Here is a 16325-nt window from a genome sequence, read left to right as displayed (position 1 = left end):
TTTATTAAATTTTTAATCTTTAACAACGGGTACATAATTTAGTGTTGGCCTAACGAATCTGTTTTGAAACTATTTTTATACATATAATTTTAATCGTAAATCAGTAGATTTTAAAAACACTGATTTTCGCAATTTTAGTTATCTATTTTTTATTTTTAAATTAAATTTTATTAATTAGAATGGGATTTTTCTGATGTTAACAGTTATACCCCTTCAAATATTTTGCTTCTCCTATTAGTTGGTTTAGGTTATTAGCTGTTTTTTTTTTCACAATTAAGATAAAGTGAAGAAGTTGTAATCATCTCTAAAATTGTAAGTGTTGAGCCCGGGGCCAACCTATATTAATATTTATATTTGTAGTTTGTTTCCACTTTTTGTTACTCTTCATTTTTGTTTGTTTTTGTTACATTATATTAGTTAAAGATAGTTTAACAATTTCTAAATATTGCTAAAATTTAAAATTATATATCAATTTTAATTTTTTTGTCCTATTTTTTTTCAGTTCGTTTCAGAGAATGTCTCTTTCCTTCCTTGGGAACTCCTTAATTTTGACTTTTCTCATGGCATGTTTAAGATCATCAATTAAAAGATTTTTTGTTAGATTGCTATCAATGGATCGAGTAAATAATTATGCTTATCGGTTTGACTTATTGGTTATTGATTTTTAAATGTACTAATCCTCTAGCCAACTAATAACATAACAGTTGGTTTGATATTAGATTAATTAGCAATGAACGGACGATTATTGGACAATATATTGAATAAATCTAAGTGACAATGAAATATTGAGAGGTTATCTATATGTCCTCCATTTCTTCATTGACTAAGTTGTTTGTTTATAATGCTCATCAATTTATCAATCGTTTAGACTTGTCAGTTTTGTTCGTACAATATTTATAAGTTATAACATAAAATCAAATGAGAGTTTTCTTCCAAACTAAAATGTATGTAGAAATATTTTTAAATTATTGGATCGACAATAAAATTAAAACTTTGACATGGTTTAAAATTTTTCAATTTTATATTAAACTTTACGAAGAACAAATTGGAATTGTTTCATTTTTATTGTGGTCCTTCATGTTATCAAGAATAGTTTTTCTTTTAAAATAATAATTAATTTCAGATTTCATTTATTTTTTAGGGAGACAGACTATACTTTATGGTTGGAAGTCACAAGAAATTTCTTATTTTCTAATCTAAGAAGTAAATAAAATAAAGATTGAAGTTCTAATTTTTGAGTTTATATAAGAGATACTTTATATATCTATGGAAAAACATGTAAATATAACAATTCTTAATAGGTTAATAATTTGTCTGATGAGAAAATTGAGTATTCTACCCGCATCGCTAAGTCATTAACTATAAATTTTAATTCATTCACCAACCATTTATTTGATAACTCATTACCAACAATCTAAAGCTAATTTTTCAATTGACTTATTGATTACGATTTGATTTTGAATAACTCTAATTTTGATCCTTTCTACATATCTTTAGTGTAAGACCACAAAATTCAAAAATTTTCATTATTTATTAAAATTTTGAGTATGCCAAAATCAGACAAACAAATTAAATAAAAGGGAGTAAAAGTTTTTGTAAGTTTAAAAACTACTTTTTAAGAGTATATTGTAGACTTTTTTTTAATTTTTCAAGCAAATGCATGCATTAAAATTCTTCTCCTTTTTATTTTATTGGAAGTTCGTAAATTGAAGTCTTTAACAATCTAAATTAATTTTTTGCGTTTTTGTTGAATTAACTTCATTATTTTTTTTCTCAATTAAACATATATTGACTATTCATTTTAAATAAAAGTATAATATTTAAATAATATCAAAATATTTGATCGTATAAATCATTGTATGATTTCGTCAATAAAATTAATATATAAATTAAAATAGAATTTAAATTAAATTAAATAATTAAAAGGTCCAATTCAAAAAATACGTTGGTAGATGTTCCTTCGATGGGTGAAATCTTATAAGATTATTAAAACTTTATTTAGGGATAAAATAAACAAAAAATTTGTTGTGAGGATTAAACAAATTAGGTCTCTCTCTATTATTATTATTATTATTATTATTATTATTATTATTATTATTATCACATAAAAAAGATCATAAATTTCAAATTAAGTTTTAATTGGTTAGATAAAGATTTTTTATGGTGTCACTTTTACTTATTTTATGACCTATCACTTTTATATGACATTTAATAAGTTTATATAATTGTTTAAATTTATTAAAATGGGTGAAAACTTACAAAATTATTAAAATTTGATTAGGATTAAAATGGACAAAAGAAATTTCTATGAGGAAAAATGTAATAATATTTATGGAAAAATAATTTACACATGTGAGTCTGTGTCTATCTAATTGTGAGGAAGATCAAGAGCCCTTACATAAGTTATAATATTGTAATGTATATAATATGTGAGACAAAAGCCAAAAAGGCGAGGAGCACCATGTCATCATCATGTCTCCGGAGAGTGGGACTGTGGGTGAGAAACTGCCGACGTCCTCCTCAACTTACAGATGAAGAAAGGCCTCTACTCACTGGTGAAGGAAGCCGTCAAGTTGAAAGAGCTGTTATTCCTGTTGGTCTTCAAGCTGTAAGCTGATACAGGAGATGAAGAAAGGCTTCTACTCACTGGTCAAGGAACCCGTCAAGTTGAAAGAGCTGTTATTCCTGTTGGTCTTCAAGCTGATACATGAGATGAAGAAAGGCCTGGTGGTAGTGTTGGTGGCGACGGTAGTGCTGGTGGTGGTCTTCCACCAGTTGAGGCTGATCTGAAGGCATTGTTGTCCACTGGTACTGCCATTACTAACTTGGAGAATGACCAGAGGGAGGTAGTTGAGGAGATGATTGACTTGGAATCTAAGGCTGAAGGAATACATCGTCGTTTACCAACTGTTGACCTACTTGGTCACCTTTTCAGGCGCGGGTATTCTTTTTGGTTACAGGAAGGTGGCCTGTGCTGAAATTGTTGTTCTGTGGTTTATAGTCCTTGGGTCTTCGCCCTAGCTGGCCTAATTTTATTCCTTTCCATGAGCTTTAACATTCACAGAATGAAACCCTTGGTGGAACATCTGACTGAAAGGGGAAAGGTAATAGCCGAGTCTGCAAAGGAGCTTATAGACAGAGAAACAGGTCGAAAAAGGGGTGACAATGCACGGGATGAGGGTGGAAATCCTTAACCTCTTGGAAAAGTTGGTGGAGATGAACAGAAGCGATTTCAGTCTTAACATGAATTATTGGCAAATGGGTTGTCTGGCAATTCTTTACATTGGGATCTTCTTTGCTATGTTGATGTTTGCATTCTTTTATGAATATTGCGGTGCGTTTTTCTATATTTATCTATCAATATATTTCTATCATATTGTGGTATGTTGTTCTCTGTCCTTTAATTTTCCTTTCTTCGTTCGTGTTCTTTCTTCTTCAAATTACAGAAAGATTCAATGTTTTGTTGTTGTAATTTTGTTTGACCATACTGGAGCATTCTTGAAATTGCCAAAAGATCAAATTATTACACTGGTTTTGTTTTGTCTTTTCATTCTTGTGGTTGTATAGCAGTTGGAATTCATAAAGTTAGTTTTTAATCTTAAGACACAATCTTAGTTAACTGACCGTGAGATTAAATTAGTTGGTAGCAAAATTGAAACTTGACTTTTAAGTTTGGAACCTGCGATTTATGGATATATGTTGGGATTGAAAAGCCTATGTTGTGAATAGACAGAAATAGGAAACCGTTAGCTTGATCATGAGGGCCTTTTCGTGTGGATACGCCTTTTCGTGTACACCTCATGCTGCTGCTATTTTGCTTGAGGAAGGTAGTGAGGCGTGACAAAAAGTTATGTCAGTGTTCCCATTCGTGAATAAGGTTGAGACTCTAGTAGGATCAGTTTTTTGAGTTTAAAGATCATATTCTTCAATTTAAAATGAGTAATGAAACACACAACAGCATAGCTGGTTTAATTCCACAAGTGGGGTTTGGGGCGGGTAGAGTGTCTATAGACTGTATAGTTGGGCTTACATGTGTCTCTGTTTACAAAGGGATTGCTAATGTCTTCATTAGACAAGTAACTGAAGTCTAATATACCTTCTTCAGCACGGAGGACCAATAATAATAGTAACCAAACACCAGATCAATGGAGGAAAGTTACTAATAAGTGCTCTCTAACTTATAATGTGCAAATGATGCTTCTAACTTATAATGTGCAAATGAAGTATAAAACTGTCAGCTGGATTTTCTCTTATTAGTGTTACTGATTTTAGAGTTGTGGCGTTGTCTGTTTCGATGCAGTTCACCAGCAACACAAGATGATATGTAGTTAAAAACTGTTTTTGTTTTTTATGTATCTTTGCCCTTTTCTATATGTTTGGTAATGAGTTATCTTCTTCTGAATCAGGACCATTTGTTTAATATTTCAATCACTTTCATTTGTTGAGATTCTTGGTTTTCAGATTGAATTAAAAAAAAAATTGGAATTTACATAGAGAGAGTAAATTGGAATGTTGAAATGTCTTACTAATCTCAACATTTACCTCTTATGCAGAACCTAAACCTAAATCATTTCTAAGCAATTTTACCGCTTTGACTTTAATACATAAATTTTTTCAGGCACTATATAAGTGTATCCATGACATTTCTAAGCAAATGGTATATCCATGGCATCTTCTGGCATTTTGGTGTAATTATGGTATTCATATATAGTAGCCATGGCATCACAATCAGAGCTGATGTATTTGGAAACAAATCATTCTACAATTACTCATGAGTTTGATGTAATCTCAGTTGAAAAAAGCCTTCCACATAGACAAAAAGAAGGAAATACTACCCGTCAAATTCCCGTTTGAACTTTATCTAAGAGCTCTTTTTCTGCACATGTTGGTACTTCATTCACACTATTGTAGGTACACATCAAGCAACTGACCTTGCTGGCCGGATACAACTACGCAAAGATGGCTGAAATGTGTCCTCCATATCCTGCTTGGTCACCTAATTAATATGTGAAGTGATGAAATATTAACAGAAGTTATGATTTTTCATAATTCCATATTGTATATGGAATTAATTCGTTGGCGTTTGTAGGTACCTCGTTACTTGAGCAAATTAATCTGGCGCCGATAAAAACCAGATATTTTGTGGCCAGCAACTGCTCAAGTTGTAGGTGGTTAAGTGATATGCGTAAACGTCTATAGCAACCTCCATTGTTCTCCAATAAAGAGACGTAACGTGTAAAGAGAATTCAGATATATCATAATGCAGAACCATGGTAACAAGTTACATAACCCTATGCTCCTTCGGCTGATAAAATGTGCTGGGATTAATCATGTAAATGAAACAATAGAAACAAGAAAAAGGCAAATATGTTGTATGAATTTTCGTGGTATTGTTGTCTTCTGGCTAAAGAGAAGCAAATTGAGATCACGCTTTGGCCTATGAGTATAAGCTTCAATGCAATGCACTCCCTTCATGTTTACTTGTCACGTTTCATTTCATCACAGTTAATTTCACTAATCTTGATAGCTAAATTGAATTAGATTAATAAAAATAAACGGAGGAAGTAAATTATAAGGCTTTAGAATAAACCTTCAAGCTCAAAAAATTGTAATCTATTCAAAAGGTAAATTTCCATTGAGATATGACAACCATTATGTATTATTTCATAGCCAGTCTAACTGGCTTCTCCGCCACCAACTCGAGAGGAATGCTAGACTTCCATGTTGATGTTTAGAAAAAAATATAAAACTATATATTTTATATTAGACATTTATAGTTTGTTTAAGTTATAAATTGTGGTGAAACTAATATGTTAATATATTTTCAAAAGTGAGGCAATTGTGATGACAAAAATACAAATTTAAATTGTCAATTTTAGTATAATCACTATTTTAGTCAAACAATAATTAAATCTCTATATCAATCAAGATTCTTGAGAGTAAATATACGATATGTCATACAATAAATTGAAGGTTTTGTAATTTCAATGGACATTTTCAAAAAAAAAAAAAAAATTATATATATATAAGCACTGGTTTCGACCGGTGCTTCATGATTTACTATATTGCCCCTAATTTCTCAGTAATTTACTATATTACCCTAATTAATTATTATAAATCATTTATATATTAGAATTAATAATATTTTTTTACTATATTATTCCCAATTAATCATTATAAGTCATTATATATTACAATTAATAATATTTAATTTAAAAAATAGATATTTATGACGTTTGTTTCAGCTGCTTTAACCGAGATTTTACTATATCATCCCTAATTAATTATTAGAAGTTATTTATATATTTAAAAATTAATAATATTTAATTAAAAAAAATAGATGACATGTCTGTTGCAAAGTTTCGACCAGCTACTTCATTATTTACCATATTACCTCTAATTGCTCCGTGATTTACTATATTACCCACAATTAATTATAATAAGTCATTTTTATATTAGGATTAATAATATTTTATTACTATATTACTCCTAATTAATTATTATAAGTCATTTATATATTAAAATTAATAATATTTAATAAAAAAATAGATATTTAATTTATGATGTTTGTTTCAACTGCTTTAACCGTGATTTTACTATATCATCCCTAATTAATTATTATAAGTCATTTATTTGTTAAAAATTAATAATATTTAATTAAAAAAATAGATGACATGCCTGCTGCAGCTGCTTCAACCATAATTTTGCTAAATATCGCTCATAATTAATTATTATGAGTCATCTAAGTGTTTAAAATTTAATAATATTTAAAAAAATTAAAATAAACAGAAAATGATAAATTAACTCTTGATGTATTAAATTAAGTTGACCTCCTTCAATCGTGATTTTACCGTATCACCCCTAATTAATTATTATAAGTCATTTATGTATTAAAAAATTCATAATATTTAATTAAAACATTGGTTTCAACATGACTGCTTTAAGAGTTGCGCCGTGATTTTACTATATCACCCCTAATTAATTATTATAAGTCATTTATATATTAGTATATTAATGTAGAATTTAATTAAAACAAGAAAAATATGCGTTTATGACATGTTTGTTGCAGCTGCTTCAACCATAATTTTACTAAATATCACTCCTAATTAATTATGATGAGTCATCTAAGTATTAAAAAATTAATAATAATTAATAAAATGATAAAATTGATAAATGATAAATTAACTTTTGATATTTTAAATTAAGTTGACGTACTTCAACCTTGAATTAGTTTAATATGTTAAAATGATTTCATTGATTTAAATTCGCATAACAAAAGGGCCCCTAAAAAAACTCCACCAGGTAGTCTAGTATCAACATAGCTCATATCCTAAAAAACCCGACCCATCTTGGCTACCATTACCATTCATGTTGTGTTACTTTAGAGCAAACTTTATAGTAAGCAACTACTAGTACAATTGAGGCTACACTTTTACCTAATTACAATTATAGCAACACTTTAAATAGTTATTGCATATCTCCTTTGTATATTTTATGAAATCTAAGCATATATATACAAATACAGTTGGGTGTTGATTGAGAGAAAATACAAGCCGCAGCTATATTTCAAATAACTACGGTATATCTAGTTTGAATATTTTGTGAAATTGCGGTCTACAAATACAAATGCATGCATATAAATAACGAATACAGTTGAGTGTTGATTGAGAGAACAACATACAAATAACTATTAAATTAAAACACAAGGTGTGAAATGTATAGTTGAAATAAACTAATAGCTATAAAGTCTAATTAGGCATGGATGTTTGTCATGCTATGTAATTTTTTCTTCTTTTTTTTTTTTTTTTAATATGAATTTAATTTGAAAAAAAAAAGTAAAATTTCGCTGAGTGAAAAAGATTCACTTAAAAAACTAATCAAAATCACTTTTTCAAACTTGAAATTTATCTTAAAATCTTTCTCGGGTTAATTTAATTAATGTTGTTATGAAAAAAAAAATTAAAAAGAATATTTCCCATGAGTTTCACTTTTAGAAGTCAAATAAGTCACAATTTGATCCAGTAGTATATATCATGATCCAACGTGCAGGGACGAAAGTACATTAAAGTTGGGAGGGGGAACTGACGAAATTAGTTAATGTAATTAAACTTGATTATCTTGGAGTCTACCTACCCAATAAACACTATCCTACAATTCATATACCCAAAGATTCATAAAAAATAAATCTAAAACATCGTATTGAAGAAAATAAATTACATCATATTGCATTCACTTTTAATAATAAATAGCATACAAAAAAACCTTAAATATCTACTTAATAATTGATTTCATACATTTCTACAAATTCTTAATATCCCATTAGGAAGAGGGTCAGGTAACTAATATTTGGCTTCAAAAATAGAATAAATTAGTAAATAAAGTACTATATATACAATGTGGTTACTCTAATTTGCAAGGCTATGGCTCTGCTAAATTTGAATCATTTACACTGGAATTGGCTACATCATTATTAGGCTTTATCATGAGACTCTGAATGAAGGCTAGCATCTGCAATATAATCGAATTATATTATACAAGCATATTGAAAATAAAAAATAAAAATTGAATTGTGAATTATGATATGGAGTAGTACTTACCGAGGCAAAGGCAGCACAAGCTATACCGAATCCGGGGAAATGAAAGGGTGCATTTTGCGATAGAAATAAAGCTGGAACGAAACAACACAATCAGATTAAGTTGACCTATGTCCCAAAAAAAAGAAAAATAACAGCAGAGAATCGACAGAAAGAAAGAAGGGGGTTTTATTTTAGCTACCTGTTAAAGGGCTAAATATTAGTGGAGAAACTACGCTTGCGAATGAACATATGCCTGTGATGCACCCCTGGACTTTTCCCTGAAGTAAAATTAAGTTAGGGTCATAAGCGGCTCAATAAAATTTGTGGCGTAAAGCTAAACCATTTAAGAACAAGTGGGTGATTCTTGAATATGTACCTGCTCATTTGGTCCAATTTGCTTAGATACAATGCTCTTTAACTGTATGTATTTAGCATAAAACCTTTGTCAAATTTTGATGTTTAAATTAATGAACATTAGATGAATTTTATTGAAATGAACTTACACAAGGCATTGCAAAAATAGACAAAACAGAGATCAAAGCACCAAGATAAGGGACCTGCATGAAGTTGCTTCATTAGGATAACCTCATTCATATGCATGGATAAAAGCAATAAAGTTTCTCCAAAAAACATTGCAACACTCGTGTTGGATTCTCAAAAAATGCATTATTATAAAGGATTTGACTCGAGCATGACAATGTTTTCAAAGAAACCGAACAACATAGAACTAGTAATGAAGCGAGGGACCTACCCAAAAGGACCAAGCAATGCTGTAAAGCACCATCTGCAATTGAATTTTTGAGACAACGTCAGTAAAACAAAGTTTCTGAATACGTTAAAAACATAGATATAATATATGTATAGATAAATTTGGTTGTACATGAAAACAACTGAAGAAGAGGCCAATAGAAAGCAACTTCTCTTCTCCAAAAGCAGGAACTACTATGGGCATGAGAAGTAGCTGCAATAGTACAAAAAGAAATTAGAATATCTTTTAAAATAATTAAAACATCAGAAAAACAAAAATTGAACATACAAAATAAAAAAGGATCATAAATCAAAGTTACCTGTGATATGGATCCTGCTATCCCAGAAATTATCATCAAATCAGCAAATTGAGTTTTGTCAAAGTGAAATTGTGCCTTCAAGAAAAACTGCATAGATTTTGGTGATATCAAACTTGTCATTAAAGTCCTCCAATCTTTAAGTTATAAAACTTCACATAGAAAGAACATATATCAATTTCTCATAATCTCTCTATTCCAATTTTATATGAGGATTTCCTTTTTAGTCGGTTTCAAATAGAACTACATACTTCTATAATTGAAATGTTTTGACTTTAAATAGGGGTGGCTCAAGGGTAAAGCTAGTAAAGCTTTGTTTAAGACCTCCAAAATTTTGAGGCCCTAAAAATTTAATATGAATTTTATGTTTTTAATTTCACTTTAAATAATATTAAAGATTGAAAAATATATAAGGTATAAAATTTAAACTAATGAAAAAGAAAGAAGAACTATCTATTGTTTATTAAAAATATTTTAGAACTTTTTATCAAATCTTGATATTAATAAATAAAGTTTTTACAGTAATATTCAAGGTTATGTATTGCAAACAAATGACTAATATCTTATTAATTAAAATTAGTCCTTACTTTTATAAATAATAATATTACTATGTTCTAACAATACTACACTAAAAAAAAGTAATATGGAAGAATAAAAAAATAACTCTAAATTATTGATAATATTTTCGTTATGTGGATATATTTTAGACCTCATATTAAAATTTGGCTTTAGCCCATTAATTTTATTGAGACGACTTGATTTTAAAGTCGCTATTGCTATGTCAATATCATGACATGTTGACAATGAGTTATAAGGATATTTTGGTAATATCATGGCACATTGACTGAGTTATAAGGATATTTTGGTATATGCCACCAAATAATTTTTTTTTTTTTTTTCTTAAACTCTGTATTAAGCTAAAATTAAATCTGTAGGGAAAGACACTAAGTAATCATATTCAACTCGGCCCATGCAACGCCAATATATTCCATGCCTTTACCAACCCAACTGACAATTTGCCGTCCTTTTCCTCGCTACACAAAACAACCACGGCCCATGCAACGCCAATATATTCCATGCCTTTACCAACCCAACTGACAATTTGACGTCCTTTTCCTCGCTACACAAAACAACCAAAAGCATCATCTCGCTCCTTCACGGGCTTTGGATAGATCCATGGGCTTGAACTTGCTACCACTATATAATATGAAACGAGGGAGTACTATTACTTATTACTATATGTCATGGAAAACTTACAAGTAAAGAAGCCTCAAGGCCAACTTGTGCAACATTGACAAAAAACGAAACAATAGCTGCATGTAAGAATGTTGAGCTGCAAAGTTCATTCAAAATGACTATGAGTATCAATAATAAGAAATACTAAAAATTGAGACAAATGTAAATGACTATGAGTATCAATAATAAGAAATACTAAAAATTGAGACAAATGTAAGCTAACCTGGTCTTTAACAAGTAGAGCATATCACAAAAAGAAGGCAATGTCTTGAAAAATTCTAATCCTTTCTTTGGAGCTTTTTCCAATAGACAAATAGCCTCTGTTTCATTCGAAAAATTGTTGTCTTTCATTATCGACTCTGGGAGGAACATCTTCATGTATACTAAAGATATCACTGCCATTGCTGTAGCAACCTACACATGTAGCAATCGGTTAACACTTATAAGTCGCGACCATTCATATCCTTGCCCTTAGCAAATCGTCTCATATTTGACCGTGACCTAAATTATAACTGAAGGTAATATTGAGCTATTTCACACAAGGAGTAAATCCAAACATTTTCTATTAAAAATAAGGTAACTAATATCGTACAATAACTAACCTGTTACATCCAACTAAGCTACACATACCAATAATGTAACAAAAATTAGACGATCAGTATATATAACTTAAAATCATACTAGTTGAAAACATTACGTACTTGGAAAGTGGAAGCAGTGGATAGGAATCTAGCAGAGAGGTTTCCACAGACAAAGGCAGAAGAAGCAATTCCTGAGAGGACTCCAAAAACAGAAGCACGACGAGTTTCTGGAACATTATCAGCCTAAAATGAACGAAAAATCACATATTTTTCGTAACTTTGGTACATAATATACCGACCTAACTAGTACTAGTTGATCTGAAAAAATTCCGACGCAAAATTTGTGTTCTTCAAGTATGAGAATTACCACATAGGCAAGAGCAAGAAACTCAACACTTCCTTCACAAGTCATAGCAATGAGGGTCCTTAGCACGTAGTAAGCATAGAAAAAGTATTTTGTCCTGCTGTATGCCAATATCGCTGTGGACATTTCAATAACACGTCGTCAGTACACTCTTCGTTATTCATACGATACACTTTAGTCCACCTAATACATTACTGTAGTAGTTGACACTATTAATATCTATAGTGAATTGTTCATTTGTTCGTTCTTTTAAATATTGACAATGCTTACTAAAAATTCTGCATATAACACCGATTAATAGTCTATTAACATCTTGTTCTAGCGTGTGAAGGAAGTGGCCATATTTTATAATGAGACGTATCTTTTATCTTGGAAGATTTTTTATTTATTTTTTTCAAAAAAAAAGAGAGAACGACAAATAAAGATAATTTAATCGGTTTGTTGCCACCATATATTAAGAAGTGATGTTAAAGGAAAAAAGGAAAGAAAGAATCTAATGGTAGAGTGGAGGAAAAGAGAAGGAACGTGAAAGCAATATTAATTTTCTATTTTATGTCCTATGCTTTTAGATGATGAAAACAAAGTTTGAGTTGCTTAGTAGGTGCCCCAAAGAAAAAGATTGAAAGTAACTACTCTTATAATTACCAAAAAAAAAAAAGAAAAAAAAAAAGAAGGGAGTAACCACTCTTATATTTACCCAAAAAAAAAAGAGGGAAGAAAAAGGAAGTAACTACTTAAGTATTAGTTAAACTAAAGTCGGTTACAAAATTAAATGAAATATGTGAGTTCAAGCTCATCTGCATATTAGGATTATAAAATAATCAAATTAAGGTAAAGTGAAAAAAGGAAGTCCATATTACCTAGAGGGAAGATGGAAAGAGTCATGGGAACAGTAAGCATGACTTTTCTCCCATATGTGTCTGACAAATTCCCCAACACTGGCATCATCACTAGTGATCCCAATCCTACTATCTGAAATATTGTAACCAAAACCATGTGCAAAATATTTATTAGAAATCTCAAGTTCAAAACCTGAAAGTATATATTCATTTCGTTCTAATTTATGTAAAGGTGTTTACTTAGCATAAAATTTAAGAGAAGAGGTATGAAAATCTTTTGAAATTTGTAAATTTAACCAATTATGTGACTATTAAATCTCATTAAGGATAAAATAGAAAGTTTGAAGTTAATTAATACTACTAAATATAGAAATATATTATTCTTTTTAGAGCCGACTAAAAGGAAAACAATGTCTCATAAATTGAGATGGAAAAATATGTACAAATCTTTTGTTAGGTATCATCTTGTTTTCATATTAAGTCAATCAACGTGAATCCAAATTAGTTTCAGTTAATCCTGAAAATTGCCAAAATTTATTGAAAATAAACTTAAATAGGAAAGTAAATACTTTTTTTTTTTTTTCAAAAAAGTATGTATAGTAGTTTAAGGGGTGGCTTACGAGGGAATCGGGACAAATTAACATGAGCTAACATGAAATATCTGGTCACTGACAATTGATAAAGTACTCTAAAAAATCAGTTCAAAGAATAGTTTAAAAAGGAAGTTTCTTAAAGAGCCAGTGGCAATGGTCCAAAAAATGTAAATAGACTGTATATTTAACATTTTTTAAAGGAAACTTCTTATATGAAATGGTCCAAAAATGTAGTACTAATATATATGATCATCATACTATAGGCGTGGAGACAAATCATCATATATTATACACCAATGAGGATTGCGTTAGTATGGATAGAAATTTCTCTATCTTTAATTAAAGGTCTCGAATTGAAGTTTGAATATAAAAAAAATTCTTAGAATATGAATTAACGAGAACACTAAATAAAAATATTAACTACTGAATAAAAAATAAAAAGAGAAATCACCATATACAAATATATTAGTGTAAGTTGTACTTACTAAGATTCTTTATCGATCTAGCTATCAAATTTAAAGCATTCACTTTTCCCTTTTTCTTTTCTTCTTTGCTTTTTTTTCATGTTCTATTCAACTCGTTTCTCTTTTAGTTTTTTAATCAACATTCATTTTCTTTTATATATTTTTTTTAGAGTTTACTATCTATATATGAGTGGTGAAACAAATTTAATGATGTTCGGTTAGCAAAAGGTATTTTCAAGGAATAATATGGTTAGATAGGTTAAATTATATTGATAGGATAAGAATTACTCATGTAATCGAAATGTATAAGATAAACATTCCTTTATTTTTATGTTTTTCCCCTCAAAATTTCGTGGTGAGACTTACCATCAAATTAATTAATTTGGAAAGTTTTCAAATGAAAAGAGTAAGTTGAAAGTATCCATAAAAGAAACTCTAAAGAGATGGCGTTGATTGTAAGATAAGCAATGAATAAATGTTATCTTGATGGCAAAACTGAGAATGAAAAGGAAAAAAGAAAGTATGATAACATATTAAAAATATAAATGAATATTAAAGTATGATAACATATTAAAAATATAAATGAATATTTTTAAACATGTCTTATACTTATTAATTGGTATAAATATTTAATGAAAAGAATTTTTTACCAGGTCAAATCAATCTCAAAAGTGACTTGTTATGAGTTAGTAGAAAGAGTAGATAATTACAGTCACTACTCACATGGATGATAAAAGCAAACTTGCTACTCCACTACTTTTTCTTGAAATGGCTATACGTATTGAGTATATTTTTCACTCCACATAATGAAGTAGTGTTGATGAAAAGGAAAAGCAGATTAAAAAAAAAAAGATTTTTCTTTTTTCCTTTAAACCAGTATGATTAATCTTAATTCACATATAATAAGTTTACTAAAAGGAGAAAATGCTTTCTGTTAAGAGTTTTTTGTGCATGAACTCAAATATCAAATTATTATAGTTAAGAGCAAAGGAATTTTAATTATTTTTCCATCATAATAAAAGTACTGACTACTTCTCCATGTGTAGCATAATTGGACATAGAGGAGTCCGAAGCTGAAAGAGACAGTTTTTCAATGCTAGGATACAAAACGGACGGTCCTTAAACTTATGTAACAAAAGGACAATTCACCCATTTTTTAGCGAAGTATTAGTTATTACTATTAACTCCATCACGCGTCGATACAGTGAAAAAAATAAATTAAAGGGGTTTGCTCAAAAACTGGCAAATCCCATTTCGAGATTATATAGTGAATTTACCAGGCGAAATTATACAATGTGTAGTTAAGTAGTAAATTATATAGTGAATTTTTTTGACTTCTTCATGTGACATTTCTTTAATACGGTAAAAATTCTGACTTCGTCACCAACAGCATACACCAAAATCAGTATTCTAACTATCTCAGCAAGTCAAAAACATTTGATATCAAATGTAAACAAGTTCAAAACACGACTTAATTACCCCAAATATTCAAAACGTGGGGTCAGATTGTTACCCGGTCCATTGAACAGATACAACAATATTCCAATACAATACCATAACAAAAGTATGGTGGGAGGAAACATTACCACTTGTTGAACCCCAGTAAGGTAAATAGCAAGTGAACATTCATCTTGTCCAGGACAAATGGCTGATAAACTAACATCAGTCATAGATGGAATCACCATGAATGCAGAGAAGCAACTCAAAAATACTGTCATGTAGAGGTGACTTAGCCCACAACAAAATTTCTCCATTGCTTCAATTCTTTCCATCAAATTATATTTGTTGCCCTTTCACACCTCTAAAAACAACACTGAATTTATAGAAAAATGAAAAGAGCAAAAAGCCAATAATCTCATGAAAAGCAGAGAAAGAAGCTAAGACAGAACATCATAGGAGAAAAATTGTTTCTGTGCTGTTTTTGTTTTGTTTCATGACTTTAGAATCTTTTGAATGTGTCTTTCTTTTTCTTTTTTGCATGACATATGGTGAAAAAATTATATTCACTCTAAGTAGTAAAAGTATTTATACAGTCTAAAGTATTTACCAACTAAACGATATGCAAGTTTTGGTTGAAGGAAGGAATATAATGGAACAATTTTTTTATATACAAAGAGGAGTCATATAAGTCAAAAGAGTAATGAAAGTTTGACGTTGAAATGATGCGTAGCTTGCAAGTTCATGCAAACAAAAACATACTGTAAAAGTGGAAACTCATTGCACTAGTGCTCGTGTATGTATGGACCATTTTATTTGCATTTCGACATTTGCATACATAATCATAGTGTATAGAATATCCATCTCAATTTATTTGGATTTAATTAAAAGATATATTATTATTATTATAACTATGGTATGTTATCTTTTGTGGTGTAGTTTTGGCAGATGATTTTATGAATTGCGTTCAAACAAAATATTTAGTGTGTCAAATTCTGTAAAAAAAAAAGAGTAGTTTGTCGGAATCTGGAAAAAATCTCACTCCAAGGTATATGATATAGATAGCCTATCCTAATGGGTGGGTGCTTTAAATTAGGATGTGTTTAATTTTAAAAAATAAGCCATTTAACGTTGATTTGTGTTTTTCTATTAAAAAATGGCACATGTGGAA

General features: G+C 29.6%; 1 protein-coding gene across 1 annotated transcript; it reads right to left on the bottom strand.

Moving 5' to 3' along the window:
- Positions 1 to 8199: 8199 nt before the first annotated feature.
- LOC107866835 (tetracycline resistance protein, class A) lies at positions 8200 to 15801 on the bottom strand. The gene is made up of 14 exons (XM_016712838.2): positions 15304 to 15801; positions 12682 to 12793; positions 11825 to 11937; positions 11578 to 11700; positions 11100 to 11290; positions 10898 to 10973; positions 9644 to 9730; positions 9457 to 9537; positions 9328 to 9360; positions 9080 to 9133; positions 8953 to 8994; positions 8776 to 8854; positions 8598 to 8668; positions 8200 to 8508 (listed from the first exon to the last, which is right to left on the bottom strand). Exons 1-14 carry the CDS (start codon positions 15487 to 15489, stop codon positions 8419 to 8421), a joined length of 1338 nt encoding a protein of 445 aa, XP_016568324.1. The 5' UTR covers positions 15490 to 15801; the 3' UTR covers positions 8200 to 8418.
- Positions 15802 to 16325: the final 524 nt, after the last annotated feature.

The sequence above is a fragment of the Capsicum annuum genome, chromosome 4, assembly GCF_002878395.1.
Source record: "Capsicum annuum cultivar UCD-10X-F1 chromosome 4, UCD10Xv1.1, whole genome shotgun sequence".
Classification (NCBI taxonomy): domain Eukaryota; kingdom Viridiplantae; phylum Streptophyta; class Magnoliopsida; order Solanales; family Solanaceae; genus Capsicum; species Capsicum annuum.
This window is presented reverse-complemented; position numbering and strand designations above follow the sequence as displayed.

What these genes read in the sequence shown, in the direction of transcription:
- LOC107866835 (XM_016712838.2), bottom strand. Translation starts at nt 15,489, where the DNA reads ATGGAAAGAATTGAAGCAATGGAGAAATTTTGTTGTGGGCTAAGTCAC. An exon ending in GCATTGCTTGGTCCTTTTGG is followed by an intron (nt 9,134 to 9,327) that starts GTAGGTCCCTCG and finishes AACTTCATGCAG; the next exon opens with GTCCCTTATCTTGGTGCTTT. An exon ending in CTTGTGCTGCCTTTGCCTCG is followed by an intron (nt 8,509 to 8,597) that starts GTAAGTACTACT and finishes ATTATATTGCAG; the next exon opens with ATGCTAGCCTTCATTCAGAG.